Below are 23,376 nucleotides of genomic sequence, written 5' to 3' on the forward strand. Positions count from 1 at the left end.
TGCCACTCTCTCTGCTGCATTACGAGTAGACTAGCCCCAGGGTTATGTCACCCTCTCTGCTGCATTACGAGTAGACTAGTCCCAGGGTTATGTCACTCTCTCTGCTGCATTACGAGTAGACTAGCTCCAGGGTTATGTTACTCTCTCTGCTGCATTACGAGTACACTAGTCCCAGGGTTATGTCACTCTCTCTGCTGCATTACGAGTAGACTAGCCCCAGGGTTATGTCACTCTCTCTGCCGCATTACGAGTAGACTAGTCCCAGGGTTATGCCACTCTCTCTGCTGCATTACGAGTAGACTAGTCCCAGGGTTATGTCACTCTCTCTGCTGCATTACGAGTAGACTAGTTCCAGGGTTATGTCACTCTCTCTGCTGCATTACGAGTAGACTAGTCCCAGGGTTATGCCACTCTCTCTGCTGCATTACGAGTAGACTAGTCCCAGGGTTATGCCACTCTCTCTGCTGCATTACGAGTAGACTAGTTCCAGGGTTATGTCACTCTCTCTGCTGCATTACGAGTACACTAGTCCCAGGGTTATGTCACTCTCTCTCTGCTGCATTACGAGTAGACTAGCCCCAGGGTTATGTCACTCTCTCTGCTGCATTACGAGTAGACTAGTCCCAGGGTTATGTCACTCTCTCTGCTGCATTACGAGTAGACTAGTCCCATGGTTATGGCACTCTCTCTCTGCTGCATTACGAGTAGACTAGCTCCAGGGTTATTGCACTCTCTCTCTGCTGCATTACGAGTAGACTAGTCCCAGGGTTATGTCACTCTCTCTGCTGCATTACGAGTAGACCAGTCCCAGGGTTATGGCACTCTCTCTGCTGCATTACGAGTAGACTAGTTCCAGGGTTATGTCTCTCTCTCTGCTGCATTACGAGTAGACTAGCTCCAGGGTTATGGCACTCTCTCTCTGCTGCATTACGAGTAGACTAGTCCCAGGGTTATGTCACTCTCTCTGCTGCATTACGAGTAGACCAGTCCCAGGGTTATGGCACTCTCTCTGCAGCATTACGAGTAGACTAGTTCCAGGGTTATGTCACTCTCTCTGCTGCATTACGAGTAGACTAGTCGCAGGGTTATGTCACTCTCTCTGCTGCATTACGAGTAGACGAGTCCCAGGGTTATGTCGCCCTCTCTGTCACACACACACACACACACACACACACACACACACACACACACACACACACACACACACACACACACACACACACACACACACACACACACACACACTCTCTATCTCTCTCTCTACCTCTCTCTCTCTACCTCTCTCTCAATTTCAATTCAATTTCAATTTAAGTGGCTTTATTGGCTTTGGAAACATATATTTACATTGCCTAAGCAAGTGAAATAGATCATAAGTAAAAGTGAAATAAACAAAAAATAACAGTAAATATTACATTCTCAAAAGTTCCAAAGAATGTCATATAATGTCTATATACAGTGTTGCAATGATGTGCAAATGGTTATAGAACAAAAGGGAAAAGAAATAAATATAAATGTAGGTTGTATTTACAACGGTGATTGTTCTTCACTGTCTCTCTAACTCTCTCACACACACACACACACACACACACACACACACACACACACACACACACACACACACACACACACACACACACACACACACACACTATTTTTGAGGCCTCACTAGACAGAAGAGGTAGGCTATACACTGTATTGTTGCCTCTAGCAACCACATCACTCTGTGTCTCACTCCCTTGTCTCTTTTACTCAGACCAGCTCCTGTGGCATGTGACATGATGTCAGATAATAGCCAATCCCTAGGGCCCAAACAACACAACAGAACCCAGCTCTGATTTCCACCACCATTTCTCATTTGATCCTTCATCATGTAATTCCCAGTAGCAAAGAGCGCTGTCACATGTCAATACCCAGTAGGAATGGATTCTCTGATGGAACTGGGGCACTGAAAAGACAGTCTGGCAGTTGATTGACTGGTACATGCTGATGTCACAGAGCCTATCGGGAAGGTGTAAGTAATAGACTAGTCGTAAATCAAAGTGGAGATTTCACTTAATGCTGACATTGAAAAATGCACTCCATATTTATGTACCGGCATAGATTTAATCCGCATAGATTTAATCGGTTTGGCCAATTGACAATAATGAAATGCAAATCAGACTCTGTTTTTCAGCTGTATTGATGAAATACCAGAGTCTGGCAGAACATAAGCTGCAGATCAATATAGACTGTTACACGAGATAAGGAGCCATACGATAGTTCCTTATGGGAGAACAAAGCAACACCGTGTTCAATATTTTCTAAGCACAAGCAATTCATTGCATTTAAACAAATAGGCTACCTAATATGGTATAAAAACTCCAGAAAATCAACATCGCTGTCAGAGAATGTGTAACCTAGGCTAATCTCTGTGATGCCCAAAACCATGTAATGATGAACAGGTATGTCATCAAACTTGAAGCCTATTTGCCTGCAACTAATCCACAATCTGAGACAGAGTATGTAGGCCTATACGTTTCCTGCTATAGGCTACTGGTTTACCTAGCTACCATATATATGTCTCTATCTCTTTTAATTGTAGTGTTTGCTCAATTGGTCCGGTGAGGACAACCTGCAATTCAAATTCAAAGTCCCGACAATATAATTTAGAACCAAAGCAAACGTCTCTTCATCTCTCTCACTCTCTCGCGCGCGCTCTCTCTCTCTGTGTATCTATCTCCCCAACTCTCTCTCTCTCTCGTTAGGGTGAGTTCCTCTAGCAGTATGACAAAGTATCCCTCTTTTTCCTCCCCTTTTCCTCCACTCTCTTTCTCTCTTCGTCCATTCCAGTCTTTCCCGTCCCCTTTCTCTCCACATCGCAGCTTATCATCTCTCTGCACTGAAGCTCCTGCACCTGCTTCTCACCACTGCCCGCTAGACACCGACTCAACCAGCATCCAACCCCGGGAATGATACCCTTTCTTTCTCTCGGACACTACGGGAGTAGTGGCCAGTGGATAGGTCTGCTTTTTGGTCTGTTTCAAAAGCTATTTGTGGTTTATCGGAAAGACTGCGGGCTGAAGGCATGTTAAGAGGGATTACCTGTTGTTTTTAAGGGGTTCGTTTCGTCGCTCTATTGTTCGAGGGATATGATCATCTCCACTTTTATCCGGGAGGAGACTCATCAAACGGTCCCGACCGGACGCGGACGTGACTATGTATAACTCTAAAGGGGTGAATTTGGATATTTATGACAGTTTATTGGAGATAACAAGAAACAAAGTCCTCATGTCAAAATAATGGTCGTATGTGGTCATTAAAATTATTTTGGAGAGTGCAAATTGTCGCCGAACGTTCGTATAATGCTTGGGTGTGATGAAGTGAGGTAAAGTGAGTGCACAGCTCAGATGTTTATCCCCTAACTTCGGCAAGATGAAATCGCTCTTCTACAGCCGCTTCTTCATCCTCCTGCCCTGGGTCCTCATCGTCATCATCATGATCCATATTGACACAAGGACGTCCATCCGAAGTCCAGCCCTGGGCCGCGGAGGGGGCGCACATAGGCAAGACAGAACCAGCCCACCCCGGGCCAACCGCTCCGCTCTCCCGGCAATCTACGCCATCACCCCGACCTACAACCGGCCAGTCCAGAAAGCTGAACTTACCCGGCTCGCTAACACCTTCCGCCAGGTTCCTCGCTTCCACTGGATAGTAGTGGAGGACTCGACTGTGCGCACGGAGCTGGTGGTGCGCTTTCTCGCCCGCTCGGGGATGCAGTACACACACCTGAACATCTTTACGCCCCGCCGGTTCAAACGTACCGGGATGCCCCGTGCTACTGAGCAGAGGAACACGGCTCTCTCGTGGCTGCGGTCACATCGCTCCATCAAGGACGTGGGGATAGTATTCTTCGCGGATGATGACAACACATACAGTCTGGAACTGTTTGAAGAGGTAATAATAAATCAACGACAGACCCATAGCATGACATTATCAACAGACCAAAGCTTAGGGACAGTTCGACATTTACTCGAAAATCCGCAAAAAAAATGTTTACCACCACAAATAACTATAATTGTAGCAACCCGGTATTTATACACGTGAATATCTACCACTTCAGAATGGTTTTGTAGCACAGTAGATGCCATGCAGGGCTACTGAATAGAAGGTTCAATGGTTCGCCGACCACCAGCTCTGTTCTTATCTCATTACACTATGATCAGAGCGGGCTGCAGACAATGATCAGCTTGGGGGAAATCCGATCATCATTATATAAAATACTGTATATGCAACGAATTTTGCAACCACCCATTTTCTGTGCCCATTCGCCACCCATGATCAATGAGCAACGGAAAACTGCATATGCTTCACCCCTCTAGTGCTTCATCATGGTTTGCGTTTTCAACACCACAATCAAAGAGTATGTCAATAACAAGAATAATAATACATCCCTCCCTACTCAGTATCAATGGCTTGGCTTTACAATCTCTGAACTTCATTAAACATTCTGGTGTTTTGTAACAGATGTCTCTTTCCATTCATCAAATGGCCATGGGCAGTTTGGATGCTGGAGTTATGTTAGAGTGGAGTGGATGAAAGTGTGCAGGTAGTATACAGGAGACATGTGAAGTAGCCTACCTAATCATGCTGAGTGTGTTTCTGCCACACATCAAAGGTAATACATTTGAAAAGTGAAATGGCAAATGTTAAGGCTATATTGAAGCATTAGGTAGGTTCTGGGTCCCGGGTCAGCAACTAGGTTTGGCCTAGGACCAATTCTTTTCTGAGCTAATAGTTGGCGGACCAAAACATAATTAGCATGATAGTAGCCCAATCCATACAGGCCCTCACTACAAATTGGACACGATTTTAACACATCTGGTTAGTATATAATCAATGACAATAACATCATCATTTCGATCTGATTACACTGATAAAATGAACAATGGCTCTATTAAATTCGTTTTTTTTTTATGTCAATTTCTCTGTGCATTGATTGCAGAAAATCAGCTTGCAATCAAAAGAAAATGTAGCTCTCAAAGCCTTAACACAAAGGTGGATAATGAAAATAGGAGTTTCATGGAAGAATGGACACAGAAATATGCATTCTGACCATATTTCTCCAGTGTCAACACTTTCATTTACATTTACATTTAAGTCATTTAGCAGACGCTCTTATCCAGAGCGACTTACAAATTGGTGAATTCACCTTCTGACATCCAGTGGAACAGCCACTTTACAATAGTGCATCTAAATCATTAAGGGGGGTGGTGAGAAGGATTACTTATCTTATCCTAGGTATTCCTTGAAGAGGTGGGGTTTCAGGTGTCTCCGGAAGGTGGTGATTGACTCCGCTGTCCTGGCGTCGTGAGGGAGTTTGTTCCACCATTGGGGGGCCAGAGCAGCGAACAGTTTTGACTGGGCTGAGCGGGAACTGTACTTCCTCAATGGTAGGGAGGCGAGCAGGCCAGAGGTGGATGAACGCAGTGCCCTTGCTTGGGTGTAGGGCCTGATCAGAGCCTGGAGGTACTGCGGTGCCGTTCCCCTCACAGCTCCGTAGGCAAGCACCATGGTCTTGTAGCGGATGCGAGCTTCAACTGGAAGCCAGTGGAGAGAGCGGAGGAGCGGGGTGACGTGAGAGAACTTGGGAAGGTTGAACACCAGACGGGCTGCGGCGTTCTGGATGAGTTGTAGGGGTTTAATGGCACAGGCAGGGAGCCCAGCCAACAGCGAGTTGCAGTAATCCAGACGGGAGATGACAAGTGCCTGGATTAGGACCTGCGCCGCTTCCTGTGTGAGGCAGGGTCGTACTCTGCGGATGTTGTAGAGCATGAACCTACAGGAACGGGCCACCGCCATGATGTTGGTTGAGAACGACAGGGTGTTGTCCAGGATCACGCCAAGGTTCTTAGCGCTCTGGGAGGAGGACACAATGGAGTTGTCAACCGTGATGGCGAGATCATGGAACGGGCAGTCCTTCCCCGGGAGGAAGAGCAGCTCCGTCTTGCCGAGGTTCAGCTTGAGGTGGTGATCCGTCATCCACACTGATATGTCTGCCAGACATGCAGAGATGCGATTCGCCACCTGGTCATCAGAAGGGGGAAAGGAGAAGATTAATTGTGTGTCGTCTGCATAGCAATGATAGGAGAGACCATGTGAGGTTATGACAGAGCCAAGTGACTTGGTGTATAGCGAGAATAGGAGAGGGCCTAGAACAGAGCCCTGGGGGACACCAGTGGTGAGAGCGCGTGGCGAGGAGACAGATTCTCGCCACGCCACCTGGTAGGAGCGACCTGTCAGGTAGGACGCAATCCAAGCGTGGGCACGCCCGGAGATGCCCAACTCGGAGAGGGTGGAGAGGAGGATCTGATGGTTCACAGTATCGAAGGCAGCCGATAGGTCTAGAAGGATGAGAGCAGAGGAGAGAGAGTTAGCTTTAGCAGTGCGGAGCACCTCCGTGATACAGAGAAGAGCAGTCTCAGTTGAATGACTAGTCTTGAAACCTGACTGATTTGGATCAAGAAGGTCATTCTGAGAGAGATAGTGGGAGAGCTGGCCAAGGACGGCACGTTCAAGAGTTTTGGAGAGAAAAGAAAGAAGGGATACTGGTCTGTAGTTGTTGACATCGGAGGGATCGAGTGTAGGTTTTTTCAGAAGGGGTGCAACTCTCGCTCTCTTGAAGACGGAAGGGACGTAGCCAGCGGTCAGGGATGAGTTGATGAGCGAGGTGAGGTAAGGGAGAAGGTCTCCGGAAATGGTCTGGAGAAAGAGAGGAGGGGATAGGGTCAAGCGGGCAGGTTGTTGGGCGGCCGGCCGTCACAAGAAGCGAGATTTCATCTGGAGAGAGAGGGGAGAAAGAGGTCAGAGCACAGGGTAGGGCAGTGTGAGCAGAACCAGCGGTGTCGTTTGACTTAGCAAACGAGGATCGGATGTCGTCGACCTTCTTTTCAAAATGGTTGACGAAGTCATCTGCAGAGAGGGAGGAGGGGGGGAGGGGGAGGAGGATTCAGGAGGGAGGAGAAGGTGGCAAAGAGCTTCCTAGGGTTAGAGGCAGATGCTTGGAATTTAGAGTGGTAGAAAGTGGCTTTAGCAGCAGAGACAGAGGAGGAAAATGTAGAGAGGAGGGAGTGAAAGGATGCCAGGTCCGCAGGGAGGCGAGTTTTCCTCCATTTCCGCTCGGCTGCCCGGAGCTCTGTTCTGTGAGCTCGCAATGAGTCATCGAGCCACGGAGCGGGAGGGGAGGACCGAGCCGGCCTGGAGGATAGGGGACATAGAGAGTCAAAGGATGCAGAAAGGGAAGAGAGGAGGGTTGAGGAGGCAGACTCAGGAGAAAGGTTGGAGAAGGTATGAGCAGAGGGAAGAGATGATAGGATGGAAGAGGAGAGAGTAAGGGGGAGAGAGAGCGAAGGTTGGGACGGCGCGATACCATCCGAGTAGGGGCAGTGTGGGAAGTGTTGGATGAGAGCGAGAGGGAAAAGGATACAAGGTAGTGGTCGGAGACTTGGAGGGGAGTTGCAATGAGGTTAGTGGAAGAACAGCATCTAGTAAAGATGAGGTCGAGCGTATTGCCTGCCTTGTGAGTAGGGGGGAAGGTGAGAGGGTGAGGTCAAAAGAGGAGAGGAGTGGAAAGAAGGAGGCAGAGAGGAATGAGTCAAAGGTAGACGTGGGGAGGTTAAAGTCGCCCAGGACTGTGAGAGGTGAGCCGTCCTCAGGAAAGGAGCTTATCAAGGCATCAAGCTCATTGATGAACTCTCCGAGGAACCTGGAGGGCGATAAATGATAAGGATGTTAAGCTTGAAAGGGCTGGTAACTGTGACAGCATGGAATTCAAAGGAGGCGATAGATAGATGGGTAAGGGGAGAGAGAGAGAATGACCACTTGGGAGAGATGAGGATCCCGGTGCCACCACCCCGCTGACCAGAAGCTCTCGGGGTGTGCGAGAACACGTGGGCGGACGAAGAGAGAGCAGTAGGAGTAGCAGTGTTATCTGTGGTGATCCATGTTTCCGTCAAACGTTACCTTTCCACCCAGAGAACCGACCCAACACAGATCAATGGAAGCTTTCCACCCAGAGAACCGAACCAACACAGATCAATGGAAGCTTTCCACCCAGAGAACCGACCCAACACAGATCAATGGAAGCTTTCCACCCAGAGAACCGACCCAACACAGATCAATGGAAGCTTTCCACCCAGAGAACCGACCCAACACAGATCAATGGAAGCTTTCCACCCAGAGAACCGACCCAACACAGATCAATGGAAGCTTTCCACCCAGAGAACCGACCCAACACAGATCAATGGAAGCTTTCCACCCAGAGAACCGACCCAACACAGATCAATGGAAGCTTTCCACCCAGAGAACCGACCCAACACAGATCAATGGAAGCTGCTGGCTACTTGTCCATTGCTTAATTATGCAGAACCCAACAACAGAAGATAACAAGTGCTTCCCTTAAAGCTGCCTGGGTTTAAACATATTCTCTTTTCAGAAAGTGAATAGCTGATACAGACATAATAACAGTCATTTTTTTGTCTCCTGGAATATAGAAGCCCGTGGCTCAGCCTCAAAATGGCATGGAGATGAAGCAGCTGTATCACCACATGCTTCGGAGTCGCAGCTTTCACGGGTATTGTTTCTAGCATAAGGCGTGTGTGATGTCGTGAACATTATGCCATAGTCCAGTCCGTGTATTCGTACTGTGGGATTCCAGTTCCATGTTTTACAGTAGCCGGGCGGTGGGAGTGATATGCCACGTGCACTGGGTAATGCCAGGATCCTTCTGAGTAAAGTTCAACGAAAAGTATTCGCACGGCCGACCTCAGTTCTTATAAACGTAAGCAATGTAAACAACGGTGGATGTTGCAGCATGTTTCTAGCATAAGGCATCACATAGCCCAGCATCATTATAGGACGCTCTATGTAACTAGGGTCCTTTTTACTTATTTATTTTCTAAATATAAAGCTAAAAATAGGTAGGTTATCCTTTTTGCCCAGCTTTCTTTAACAAAGGGCATGGCATTCCCTCACCAGTCATATAGATGTCGCTAACCCTCACATAGCCTACCACCTTAATTCGAAGACCTGGTTTTAACCAAACCTTTCACATACACAGAGATATTTAAGGAGAGCATGGTGACAGTAGGCCTATTGGTGGATTTGGCTACCGACTGAATCTGTGGATAGCATAATTGTGTTCGTCAAACCGGTAGGTCTGCCTCTCATTTCTTAAATAGGAAGAAATAGGCTTCAACAGAGCCCTCTTGTTGTTAGTGACGGCAATTGTTGAAATGAATTAGGCCTACTCAAATGACTTTCAGCACCATTCGCTGTCCACCTCTGTTTGATTATGCCGCGGCCGCTGCCACAAAGCTGTCTGCTTCTCGTCTTATTAGCTCATTGACTGTCTCCTGCACTCTCTTTTCTCATGAACTGACGTTTACATTTAACTTTTGCGTTATTCAGGAGGGGTAACCTTTTGTTGGGACATTACTTTTGGATCATTTTGCATCACGTCTCCGAGATCATTATTATTAAAACATTCTTAATGTTTAAAAACAAAATGTGTGGTATAATTGCTAGTTAACACAAACTATTGGAATCAGTGACACGTGCAATGACACATCTGGCCTCTCTGCTGCCCATCACTTATTCTTCTATTTTATCATGGATTTATATTGAAATTGGTGCAGATTTGAATGATTTTGTGTGTGGTATGGTTGCTAGTTAATTAAGCTATTGGAGATCTGCACAAACCACGATTGTCACTATGGACGGAGCTCAGGATAGACTTGTAGACTATATTGACCTGTGGTATAGCAAGCACAGAAAAGCATAGTGCATAAGGGAAGTACCAAAACACCTAGATAGGGGAGGCACATGCAAGCAGATGAGAAAATGTGGATATATGGAAGAAATTATAAAGTAAAACCTTCAAAAAGGGGAATGTAAACCAGGGAAAAAACGAACTGCTTTCCCCTGTGACCATTAAAAACAAAATATCCCTCCTCAAAGCAAAAACAAAAGTTTGACAGCCTGCTGAACAATTAATCAAATGGCCACCCGGACTATTTACATTTGTTTTTACACTGCCCACTACTCGCTGTTTATTATCTATGCATAGTCACTTTACCCCTACCTACATTTACAAATGACCTCGACTAACCTATACCCCTGCACATTGACTCGGTACCAGTACCCCCTATATCGATAGCCTAGTTGTTGTTATTTTATTGTGGTACTTTTTATTCCATTTTTTTACTTTAGTTTATTTAGTAAACATTTTCTTAACTCTATTTCTTGAACTGCATTGTTGGTTAAGGGCTTGTAAGTAAGCATTTCACAGTAAGGTCTACATCTGTTGTATTCGGCGCATGGGACAAATACAATTTGATTTGATTTGATTTGCATATCACTTGTTTGGAGCGAGTCGTCTCTGTGGCTGTGTAATCTTCAATATAATTTCCTGTTGAAATAACCTGATAGGACAGCAGGGGCTCGTCTCTCATTGATTGCTCCGGAGATAAGAAGCACATGGGTTTTGTGTTGTGTGTGTGTGTGTGTGTGTGTGTGTGTGTGTGTGTGTGTGTGTGTGTGTGTGTGTGTGTGTGGGCTGGGGGGAAAGGGAAAGAGGAACATTGTTCCCTTATCAACCAGCGACAACTTCAGATATGATGTGATTCACACAAGGCCACCTCAAACAATCTCTAAATGTATTCTAACCCCCTGCCATGCCACCAGTTGAACGGAGAATCAGGGTCCGTATGTATCAAGCAAGCATCTCAGAGTAGGAGTGCTGATTTCTACAGTATGAAGTCGCCCCTAGACACCGTTGTAATACCCTTTATGATTTGTGGAGATGATCCTAAATCTTTGCCTAATGACAAAGTCTACCTAACAAGAGAAAAAACTGCATAAATAAATATATATTGTTTTGGGGGCTTGTTATTTTGGCATCAATACTAACTATATATATATATATATATATATATATATATATATACAAATATGGTCTCCTTTTTGTTTTCTTGAGTAATCAGCTCCAAAATGCAGGTGTTTCAGCCAAGCTCAGTGCTTTCAATGGTGGTGGGGCGGGCCAGCAGAAAACAGGAGCATTGCACCGTGATTGGCTCAGTGTTCTGTCACTCATTGGGACCTTACACAATCGCCAAACTTACGTCCTTAGTAAGGGTAGACACCCAACATTTCAGCCCTTTGGGTTCTGCCATAGTTATATTACAAGTGCCCTTCCAAGAAGGCTCAAGGTCATTGGCCACAGAAATTACGTCAAATCACGTCATATGTACAGTAGCTTTGATTGGACCGATCATGTCAACATCTTACTTTCACAATCTTAGCTAGCAATCATCATCATGAATCAAGTCTACTGGCAAATCCTGTTGAATCCTTGTCATATGAAGATAAATAATGAAGAGATATAACGTATCGGTGCTCATTGGCCATTGGACATAAACATCACACAACAATGAGTGGTTTGGAAGGAATCGCTGATTGCAAGCACTGCAACTGGGAAGTCAGGAATAAACAGCCTAAACTGGGAAAATACGTTTTGAACAGGCATTCAATTCAGAATTGTAAATCCGGCATCTTTCTCTTTAATGACAAAATTTGCCCTTGAAAGACCGCCACGGCACTTTCCTGTTCAAGCACATCACAACATCATGAGTCCAAAAATGTCTTATACCGCTTCATAAATTATGTAATATGCCAGAGAGACACAGTGGGGCAAAAAAGTATTTAGTCAGCCACCAATTGTGCAAGTTCTCCGACTTAAAAAGATTAGAGAGGCCTGTAATTTTCATCATAGGTACACTTCAACTATGACAGACAAAATGAGAAAATAAATCCAGAAAATCACATTGTAGGATTGTTAATGAATTTATTTTCAAATTATGGTGGAAAATAAGTATTTGGTCAATAACAAATGTTTATCTCAATACTTTGTTATATACCCTTTGTTGGCAATGACAGAAGTCAAATGTTTTCTATAAGTCTTCACAAGGTTTTCACACACTGTTGCTGGTATTTTGGCCCATTCCTCCATGCAGATCTCCTCTAGAGCAGTGATGTTTTGGGGCTGCTGCTGGACAACACAGACTTTCAACTCCCTCCAAAGATTTTCTATGGGGTTGAGATCTGGAGACTGGCTAGGCCACTCCAGAACCTTGAAATGCTTCTTACGAAGCCACTCCTTCGTTGCCCGGGCAGTGTGTTTGGGATCATTGTCATGCTGAAAGACCCAGGACCCTTGTGATCATTTTGACCCCACGGGGTGAGATCTTGCGTGGAGCCCCAGATTGAGGGAGATTATCAGTGGCCTTGTATGTCTTCCATTTCCTAATAATTGCTCCCACAGTTGATTTCTTCAAACCAAGCTGCTTACCTATTGCAGATTCAGTCTTCCCAGCCTTGTACAGGTCTACAATTTTGTTTCTGGTGTCCTTTGACAGCTTTTTGGTCTTGGCCATAGTGGAGTTTGAAGTGTGACTATTTGAGGTTGTGGACAGGTGTCTTTTATACTGATAACAAGTTCAAACAGGTGCCATTAATACAGGTAACGAATGGAGGACAGAGGAGCCTCTTAAAGAAGAAGTTACAGGTCTGTGAGAGCCAGAAATCTTGCTTGTTTGTAGGTGACCAAATACTTATTTTCCACCATAATTTGCAAATAAATTCATTAAAAATCCTACAATGTGATTTTCTGGATTTTTTCTCTAATTTTGTCTGTCATAGTTGAAGTGTACCTATGATGAAAATTACAGGCCTCTCTCATCTTTTTAAGTGGGAGAACTTGCACAATTGGTGGCTGACTAAATACTTTTTTCCCCCACTGCATGTGTATAGTAGCTAAGAAAGTAATACTAAGTGTATGTTGTGTAGTAAGCTGTTAGTAGCCTATATTTGGTCTATTTTCACCAACGCGATATTGTAAACACATCGTTCATGGCAGGTGTTTGCTTGTTTGCATAAAATAAAGTGTACAGCTTTGACAGTGCTGCTGATAGTAGTTGTGGTGCTTGGCTTGCACGTGCAAATTCAGCACACACAACATTCTATAATAGAATTGTGTTATTTGACGTGTCAAATTAAAAGCTTATTTAAATAGTGTTATGTGACATGTATCTTTTCTGACACACAAAGACTAGATGACCAGCGGGATCAAATAATAATAATCACAGTGGTTTTCGAGGGTGCAACAAGTCAGCACCTCAGGAGTAAATGTCAGTTGGCTTTTCATAGCCGATCATTAAAAGTATCTCTACCACTGCTGCTGTCTCTAGAGAGTTGAAAAGAGCAAGTCTGGGACAGGTAGCGCGTCCGGTGAATAGGTCAGGGTTCCATAGCCGCAGGCAGAACAGTTGAAACTGGAGCAGCAGCACGGCCAGGTGGACTGGGAACAGCAAGGAGTCATCAGGCCAGGTAGTCCTGAGGCATGGTCCTAGGGCTCATGTCCTCCGAGAGAGAGAAAGAAAGAAAGAGAGAAAGAGAGAGAGAATTAGAGAGAGCATACTTAAATTCACACAGGACACCAGATAAGACAGGAGAAATACTCCAGATATAACAAACTGACCCTAGCCCCCCGACACAAACTACTGCAGCATAAATACTGGAGGCTGAGACAGGAGGGTTCGGGAGACACTGTGGCCCCGTACGACGATACCCCCGGACAGGGCCAAACAGGCAAGATATAACCCCACCCACTTTGCCAAGCACAGCCCCCACACTACTAGAGGGATATCTTCAACCACCAACTTACCATCCTGAGACAAGGCCGAGTATAGCCCACAAAGATCTCCGCCACTGAACAACCCAAAGGGGGGGATGGGCGCCAACCCGGACAAGAAGTTCACGTCGGTGACTCACCTCAAGTGACGCACCCTTCATGGGGACGGCATGGAAGAGCACCAGTGAGCCAGTGACTCAGCCCCTGTAGTAGGGTTAGAGGCAGAGAATCCCAGTGGAGAGAGGGGAACCAGCCAGGCAGAGACAGCAATGGCGGTTCATTGCTCCAGTGCCTTTCCATTCATCCCTTTCATACCATGTCTATAATTTATCATATTTACCTCTAGAAATGTGTTAAACATCCACTGAAGTAGCTAGCAAGTTTACTAAATAGCTACAGTAGTTGACGTGGAAACCAAACATACAGACTTCCTAGTTTTGCTATCCATGAAAATTGAATTCAACAATGCCAAAAATGTTTTCAATTCGACTTTTGCTTTCAAAAGCAGCTCAAACGTAGAACATGTATGAATGAAGTATAGCCATTTAATCCTACCACTCAAACATAAGGTGCATGATAGTGATTTATACAATGGGTGGGTCCAAAACTGAATCCTGGTTGGTTAAAACCAGCCGGTGTACCACAGATACATCTATTACATTAAAATGCCTACTCTGTTCCATCTGACTGCGCAATCCATTGTCTCATCAGCCAAGCCAGGCAATTTATAAAGTTGAACTCGGAAGTTTACATAAACCTTAGCCAAATACATTTAAACTCAGTTTTTCATAATTCCTGACTCTTAATCCTAGTAAAATTCCCTGTCTTAGGTCTGTTAGGATCACCACTTTATTTTAAGAATGTGAAATGTCAGAATAATAGTAGAGAGAATAATTTATTTCAGCTTTTATTTCTTTCATCACATTCCCAGTGTGTCAGAAGCTTACATACACTACATTTTTAATTGTTTAATTTTTAATTAAACAATTAACTATTTTTAATAGTTTAACTTGGGTCAAACGTTTCGGGTAGCCTTCCACGAGCTTCCCACAATAAGTTGGGTGAATTTTGGCCCATTCCTCCTGACAGAGCTGGAGTAACTGAGTCAGATTTTTAGGCCTCCTTGCTTGCATACGCTTTTTTAGTTCTGCACACATATTTTCTATAGGATTGAGGTCAGGGCTTTGTGATGGCCACTCCAATACCTTGACTTTGTAAACTTGATCTCCACTATAACAAGCATCTAGACATTACTTCACATTTCTTGTAGACATTTAAGTAACAGCAGGGATTTGTATAAACCTTGCTGTTTGTCAGCATTGCTTCAATATACAAATTCAATCTGTTCGATAGTAATTAACGTGTCTGGAGTCGAGACGAGACAGACAGGCATGCAGACAGCGTTTCTCAAACAGTCGAAATCATGAATCAGCTGGCTTACTTTTTATGGATGTACAGTGCATTTGGGAAAATATTCAGACCCCTTGACTTTTTCCACATTTTGTTGTGTTATAGCTTTATTCTGAAATGGAGTACATAGTTTTTTTCTCCTCATCAATCTACACACAATACCCAATAATGACAAAGCAAAAGCAGTAAAAAAAATATATCACATTTACATAAGTATTCAGACCCTTTACTCAGTACTTTGTTGAAGCAACTTTAGCAGTGATTACAACCTCGAATCTTCTTAGGTATGACTCTACATTCTTGGCACACCTGTTTTGGGGGAGTTTGTCCCATTGTTCTTTGCAGATCCTGTCAAGCTCTGTCAGGTTAAATGGGAAATATTGCTGTACAGCTATTTTCAGGTCTCTCCAGAGATGTTCGATCGGGTTCAAGTCCAGGCTCTGTCTGGGCCACTCAAGGACATTCAGAGACTTGTCCTGAAGCCACTCCTGCGTTGTCTTGGCTGTGTGCTTAGGGTCGTTTTGTGGTGGAAGGTGAACCTTCACCCCAGTCTGAGGTCCTGAGCACTCTGTAGCAGGTTTTCATCAAGGATCTCTCTGTACTTTGCTCTGCTCATCTTTCCCTCGATCCTGACTAGTCTCCCAGTCCCTGCCGATGAAAAACATCCCCACAGCATGATGCTGCCACCACCATGTTTCACCACGGGTAAGGTGCCAGGTTGCCTCCAGATATGATGCTTTGCATTCAGGCCAAAGAGTTAAAATCTTGATGTCATGAGACCAGAGAATCTCGTTTCTCATGGTCTGAGAGTCTTTTAGGTGCCTCTTGGCAAATTCCACTCGGGCTGTCATGTGCCTTTTACTGAGTAGTGGCTTCCGTCTGGCCACTCTACCGTAAAGGCCTGATTGGTGGAGTGCTGCAGAGATTGTTTGTACTTCTGGAAGGTTCTCCCATCTCCACAGATGAACTCTTGAGCTCTGTCAGAGTGACAATTGGGTCCTTGGTCACCTCTCTCACCAAGACCCTTCTCCTTTGATTGCTCAGTTTCGTCAGGTGGCCAGCTGTATGAAGAGTCTTGACAGTTCCAAACTTCTTCCATTTAAGAATGATGGAGGCCACTGTGTTCTTGGGGACCTTCAATGCTGCAGATATTTTTTGGTACCCTTCCCCAGATCTGCACCTAGCCACAGTCATGTCTCGGAGCTCTACGCACAAATCCTTTAACCTCATGGCCTGGTTTTTGCTCTGACATACAGTGTCAACTGTGGGACCGTAGCGGCTGTCTTCGTCCTCCTCTGACGAGGAGTAAGAAATGTCAAGCCAATGCGCAGCATGGTACATGTTCATGCTCTTTATTAAACAAGCGAACACTGAAACAAAAAAAACAACACGTGAAATAACCAACCGAAACAGTTCCGTGTGGAACACACAGACACAGAAAATAAGCACCCACAACTCAAAAGTGAAACCAGGCTACCTAAGTATGGTTCTCAATCAGGGACAACGATTGACAGCTGCCTCTGATTGAGAACCATACCAGGCCAAACACAGAAATCCCAAATCATAGAAAAAAGAACATAGACAACCCACCCAACTCACGCCCTGACCATACTTAAAACAAAGACATAACAAAAGAACTAAGGTCAGAACGTGACAGGGACTTCATATAGACATTGTGTGTGCCTTTCCAAATCACGTCCAATCAATTGAATTTACAACAGGTGGACTCCAATCAAGTTGAAGAAACCTTTCAAGGATGATCAATGGAAAGCTCCATATCGAGTCTTATAGCAAAGGGTCTGAATACTTGATGAGAAAAACATATAATTTAATACATTTTAGAATAAGGCTGTAACGTAACAAAATGTAGAAAAAGTCAAGGGATCTGAATAATTTCTGAATGCACTGTATATATGTAAATTATTGTTATTTATTTTAAAACATTTGGTCAGGGGCTCCCAAGCGGCCAGGGGCCCTAAGCGACCGTTTATGTCGGTTATGCCTGGGGCCGACACTGCTATCTGCAGCTCCAAAGATAGGCCTGTGTAAAAATCTGTATTTTTATAGGCTGATAGTCAGCCTGCTCTCTCCACCTTGTCCAGGTCATTACAGAACTCACCTCTGTAGTAATAGTCTGTCATAGAGCATTAATGACCTGTCATATTGTGGTAATAACCTGTCAAACCTGTCATGTTGTTTATTTGAGCATTTCACAGATAGCCTTGCTTTGACAGCTACACTATTTAATTTCTCATAAAGCAGTTTTGTATCCAAAATAAACAATATCAAGCTAGACCACATCATAACTGGATTTGTAGAGTCAATGAGCAAAGGTTAACATTATGAAGAGCCTAGTATATTTCATCAATAAGGCCTGGGGGGGGGGGGGGGGGGGGGTGATATATGGACAATATACCACGGCTAAAGGTAGTTCTTAGGCACGACGCACCGGCTATACTACAACTTTCAGCCAATCAGCATTCAAGACTTGAACCAGCAAGTTTATAAAGGGAAATAATGCACGCTCTAGAATGCCCTTCTTTTTACTGCTCTAATTACGTTGGTAGCCAGTTTATAATAGTGATAAGGAACCTTGGGTGTTTGTATTATATTGCTAATATATCAATGCTAAGGGCGTTGCGTTGTGCATAAGAAATGCCCTTAGCAATGGTATATTTAAGCAATAAGGCACGAGGGGGTGTGGTACTGTATATGGCCAATATACCACGGCTAAATGTTGTTCTTAGGCACGACCCAATTGCTATTACAGTATAAACTGGTTACCAACATAATTAGAGCAGTACAAATCAATGTTTTGTCATACCTGCGGTATACGGTCTGATATACCATGCCTGTCGGCCAATCAGCATTCGGGGCTTGAACCAAACAGTTTATAAAGGCATAACACACCCCATCGGCCTTATTGCTTAAATGAAGCACAGTATATTTGCACGGTAGAATTCAATGGCTATAGTTCATTATTATGTTTGAGATGCTTTTGAAAGCAAAAGTCGAATTGAAAACAGTATTGGTATTGTTGAATTCAATTTTCATAAAAGCATACTAGGACTGATGGTTTGGCGAGCTAAACTAGCAAGTGTGTTTGTTTGGTTACCATGTCAACTACTGTAGCTATCTAGTTAACTTGCTAGCTACTTCAGTGGATGTTGAACACATTTCTACCAGCAAATGAACACATTTCTTGTGTTAAATGTGTTAAATTATAGCCATGATAATCAGCTCGGGGCTCTGTGTGTTCTCTGGAAAATATTAGAATGCCTAGCCCTCATTGATTATCTCTTACATAATTAATAACACCACCATTTAATTACTGTGACTTAATGAGTGAGTGGTGTCACTAGCCTTACTGATTTTAGAGTAGCTATTTGATTTGTTGTTTCTCTCGCTTGTGTTAGGAACAGTTCGAAATATACTGGAGGGGGGGTTAGGGGAGGGTTGTCTAACTTTTTTTGCGTGATATATATTTTTATTGGGCACAGGGGAGGGTAGTTCATTTATTTCCCTGGTTTCCTTTTTGTCTTTTGCAGGTTTTACTTTATAATTTCTTCCATATATCCACATTTTCTCATCTGCTTGCATGCACCTTCCCTGTATCAATGGGTTGTTGTACTTCCCTTATGCACTATGCTTTTCTGCACGTTAACTATTACTATACCACAGGTCAATAGTCTACCAGTCTGTCTATCCTGCCCTCTATCCACCATTCATAGTGACAGTAGTAGTGGGTGGATCATCTGTCCGGACCTGAAATATGCTGACTAGCAATCATATAACACACAAACATTTATTCAAAGGTGCATCAATTTTCAATATGAATCCACAAGAACAAGTAGGAATAGCTGATAGGCAGCTGAGAGGCCAGGTGTGTCATTACGCATGAAAGAACAGTGAGACACGCAGCTCAAAAAGCTCCCCTATTGATCTTGTTTAGGGACAATACAATTATCCTACCTAGATTAGCCTACAACACCACAATGCAATGAATAACTGTTTTCAAGTGGGTACAGCATTCTACTCTAGGCTGGAAACCGCAGTGAAAATGTCCTTTGAATAATGGTGCAAAAGCCCTGTGATTTGAATGTTTCATTCCATTTGGATCAGTTGTGGGTCTATTTTCAACAGTTTATAAGGTCTAGAAAGGGACAATAGCAGGCCAATCTGGCTGTATTTTAACTTCTGATAATGAGATGCTCTGTCTGTTGCAGACCATCATTCTCCCAAGTCGTCCTATAATAACGTGGCCACATTTGCTCCCAGCAGGCCCAGTTATTCAGGAAGGCTCTTTCTCACGCACCTAGAACCTAATACTTCAATATATCCAAAATATTTGTCATTTAACTGTATTACCTTTATATGCCTTCTATTTGAGGTAGATACAGTGGGGCAAAAAAATATTTAGTCAGCCACCAATTGTGCAAGTTCTCCCACTTAAAAAGATGAGAGAGGCCTGTAATTTTCATCATAGGTACACTTCAACTATGACAGACAAAATGAGAAAAAAAATCCAGAAAATCACATTGTAGGATTTTTAATGAATTTATTTGCAAATTATGGTGGAAAATAAGTATTTGGTCAATAACAAATGTTTATCTCAATACTTTGTTATATACCCTTTGTTGGCAATGACAGAGGTCAAACGTTTTCTGTAAGTCTTCACAAGGTTTTCACACACTGTTGCTGGTATTTTGGCCCATTCCTCAATGCAGATCTCCTCTAGAGCAGTGATGTTTTGAGGCTGTTGCTGGGCAACGCGGACTTTCAACTCCCTCCAAAGATTTTCTATGGGGTTGAGATCTGGAGACTGGCTAGGCCACTCCTGGACCTTGAAATGCTTATGAAGAAATCTTACGAAGCCACTCCCTCCGTTGCCAGGGCGGTGTGTTTGGGATCATTGTCATGCTGAAAGACCCAGCCACGTTTCATCTTCAATGCCCTTGCTGATGGAAGGAGGTTTTCACTCAAAATCGCACGATACATGGCCCCATTCATTCTTTCCTTTACAGGGATCAGTCGTCCTGGTCCCTTTGCAGAAAAACAGCCCCAAAGCATGATGTTTCTACCCCCATGCTTCACAGTAGGTATGGTGTTCTTTGGATGCAACTCAGCATTCTTTGTCCTCCAAACATGACGAGTTGAGTTTTTACCAAAAAGTTATATTTTGGTTTCATCTGACCATATGACATTCTCTCAATCTTCTTCTGGATCATCCAAATGCTCTCTAGCAAACTTCAGACGGGCCTGGACATGTACTTGGACTAGTAACCGGAAGGTTGCGAGTTCAAACCCCCGAGCTGACAAGGTACAAATCTGTCGTTTTGCCCCTGAACAGGCAGTTAACCCACTGTTCCCAGGCCGTCATTGAAAATAAGAATTTGTTCTTAACTGACTTGCCTGGTTAAATAAAGGTAAAATAAAAAAAAATAAAAAGCAGGGGGTCACGTCTGGCACTGCAGGATTCCAGGAGTAGTGTGTTACTGATGGTAGGCTTTGTTACTTTGGTCCCAGCTCTCTGCAGGTCATTCACTAGGTCCCCCCGTGTGGTTCTGGGATTTTTGCTCACCGTTCTTGTGATCATTTTGACCCCACGGGGTGAGATCTCGCTTGGCGCCCCAGATCGAGGGAGATTATCAGTGCTCTTGTATCTCTTCCATTTCCTAATAATTGCACCCGCAGTTGATTTCTTCAAACCAAGCTGCTTATCTATTGCAGATTCAGTCTTCCCAGCCTGGTGCAGGTCTACAATTTTGTTTCTGGTGTCCTTTGACAGCTCTTTGGTCTTGGCCATAGTGGAGTTTGGAGTGTGACTGTTTGAGGTTGTGGACAGGTATATTTTATACTGATAACAAGTTCAAACAGGTGCCATTAATACAGGTAATGAGTGGAGGACAGAGGAGCCTCTTAAAGAAGAAGTTACAGGTCTGTGAGAGCCAGAAATCTTGCTTGTGTGTAGGTGACCAAATACTTATTTTCCACCACAATTTGCTAAATTCATTAACAATCCTACAATGTGAATTTCTGGATTTTTTTTCCTCATTTTGTCTGTCATAGTTGAAGTGTACCTATGATGAAAATTACAGGCCTCTCTCATCTTTCTAAGTGGGAGAACTTGCACAATTGGTGGCTGACAATACTTTTTTGCCCCACTGTATGTACATGAAGGCAGGGTAAAGTGACTAGGCAGAAGGATAGATAATAATAAGACTTAAATAAAGAACCGTGCACACTCCATAAACACAACCTGTCACAATGTTTTAATTTGATTAGGCTACTTCAAATGTCCTGTAGGCTATCTGTGCACATTCGTCCAAAATTTAATTCCAGCATCCAAACTGTGCAGCAGCCATTTGATGAATGGAAAGAGACATCTGTTACAAAACACCAAAAAAGTTTAATGATATTCGGAAATTGTGAAGACAAGCCTTCAATACTGGCTAGACCTGCAAGGTAGGGAGGGATATATTTTCTGTGTGTCACGATATACATAGTCTGTTTTATTGTGATGTTGAAAATGCAAACCATGATATTGAAGTGTCCGAAGCCGGTATATGCCTTACTTACTGGTTGTGTGGTGCATTGGTACAGAATCCTGTTGTTGGATAACTATTTCCATATATTATATATAATTATAAATATCGTATCAAAATATAGAAATCTGATTTCCCCCTAGCTGATCATTGTGTGCAGCCAGCTCTGATTGCTGTGTAATGAAACAGGCAGAATGAGTAAGCTCGTCTGTGGTAGTAGGCGAACCGTCTGCCTTCTGGCCCGTAACCCTGCCTGGCATCGACTGTGCCACAAATGCATGCTGAAGTGGCCAAGTCAATATCCATGTTTATAAACACAGGGTCGCAACCGTTATTTTTATTTGTGGTCGTCATTATTATTTAGAGTCTTCAATTTAACGAGGGGGGAGGGTGTGCAATTTTTTTATACAGTTCAGGGAGGGTCATGTGAAAATAGTTTTTATGTTGAGGAGGGGGGTACATCTTTTTTTATGTCAACTACCAGCAAATTTCTAATGGTCGCTTATGTCTGAGTTTGAGAGGAAACCAGCTGGAAATGCTTTGCATAAAGAAAGAATTATTGGATGTTTTCTCTGTTATCAAGCATTAACAGGTCATGGCTCGACACAATTCATTATGTGTGCCAGACATTCCACCAGCTTTGCTGCCTCGGAATGGAGTGTCAGCAAACAGAACCGTGCATATTTCACATTAATGCCCTGTGAGCTATCATAGCCTCTGGGTGAGTTTGCATTTTGCTCCAGGGCAGTGGGAAGTCGTGAGCTAGTGGTAACAGTGTAACTGCAGCACCGTAGCCAATACTGAATGTCTCCCAAGTGTTTGGGTAAGCATAGTCTGCCAGTCCGTCAGTCAGAAATGTGCATCGGTCTGACTTAAAATTACTGCAACCAGACAGCTTGTCAAATAAAGCTGTTCAGTCAAAGGCTTGAAGGAAATGCAGGCCTATAGTCCTCAAATCACTTGTGCCTAATACTACGGGTGTAGACTTAACCATGAAATGTTTGCTCAAGAGCCCTTCCCAACAATGCAGAGTTCAAAAATACAAATAGTAACACGAGGACTAAAATACACAAGAATGGAGCTATATACAGGGAGTACCAGTACCAGATCAATGTGCAGGGGCACGAGGTACTTGAGGTAGATATGTACATGAAGGCAGGGTAACATGACTAGTCATAAGAATAGAGAATAATAAGAGTAAAATAAAGAACAGCGTACACTCTTAGAAAAAGAGGTGCTACTGTATCTAGAACCTAAAAGGGTTCTTCGCCTGTCACCATTGGAAAACCCTTTGAAGAACCTTTTTTTGGTTGCAGGTAGAACCCTTTTGGGTTCCATGTAGAAACCTTTATATAGAGGGTTCCACATGGAACTGAAAAGGGTTTTACCTGGAGCCAAAAAAGGTTCTACCTGGAACTATAAATGGTTCTCTTATGGGGACAGCCGAAGAACCATTTTGGAGAAAAATTCAAAGAAAGTAGCAGCAGCATATGATGAGTGTAGATGTGTGTTTTTGTTGCGTTGGTATGTGGGTGTGTGGGTGTGTGTGTGTGTGTGTGTGTGTGTGTGTGTGTGTGCGTACAGTATGTAGTGTATGTGAATATGTGTGGGTTTTGTGTGAGAGTGTTAGTGTAGTGTGTGTGTATAGTGTGTGTATATAGTCTTGTGAGTGTGCATAGAATCAGTGCAAGATAAGAT

At 43.8% G+C, this 23,376-nt stretch overlaps 1 protein-coding gene across 1 annotated transcript in view; it reads left to right on the plus strand.

The window, feature by feature from the left end:
• The first annotated feature begins 2,681 nt into the window (after positions 1-2,681).
• LOC135511013 (galactosylgalactosylxylosylprotein 3-beta-glucuronosyltransferase 2-like) overlaps positions 2,682-23,376 on the plus strand; it is a 36,271-nt gene continuing 15,576 nt past the window's right edge. The window contains exon 1 of the mRNA XM_064932455.1: positions 2,682-3,933. Coding sequence (XP_064788527.1) covers positions 3,412-3,933 — 522 coding nt within the window. The 5' untranslated portion in view covers positions 2,682-3,411. The remainder of the gene's footprint in view (positions 3,934-23,376) is intronic.

Source organism: Oncorhynchus masou, chromosome 23 (genome assembly GCF_036934945.1).
Source record: "Oncorhynchus masou masou isolate Uvic2021 chromosome 23, UVic_Omas_1.1, whole genome shotgun sequence".
NCBI classification, from domain to species: Eukaryota; Metazoa; Chordata; class Actinopteri; order Salmoniformes; family Salmonidae; genus Oncorhynchus; species Oncorhynchus masou.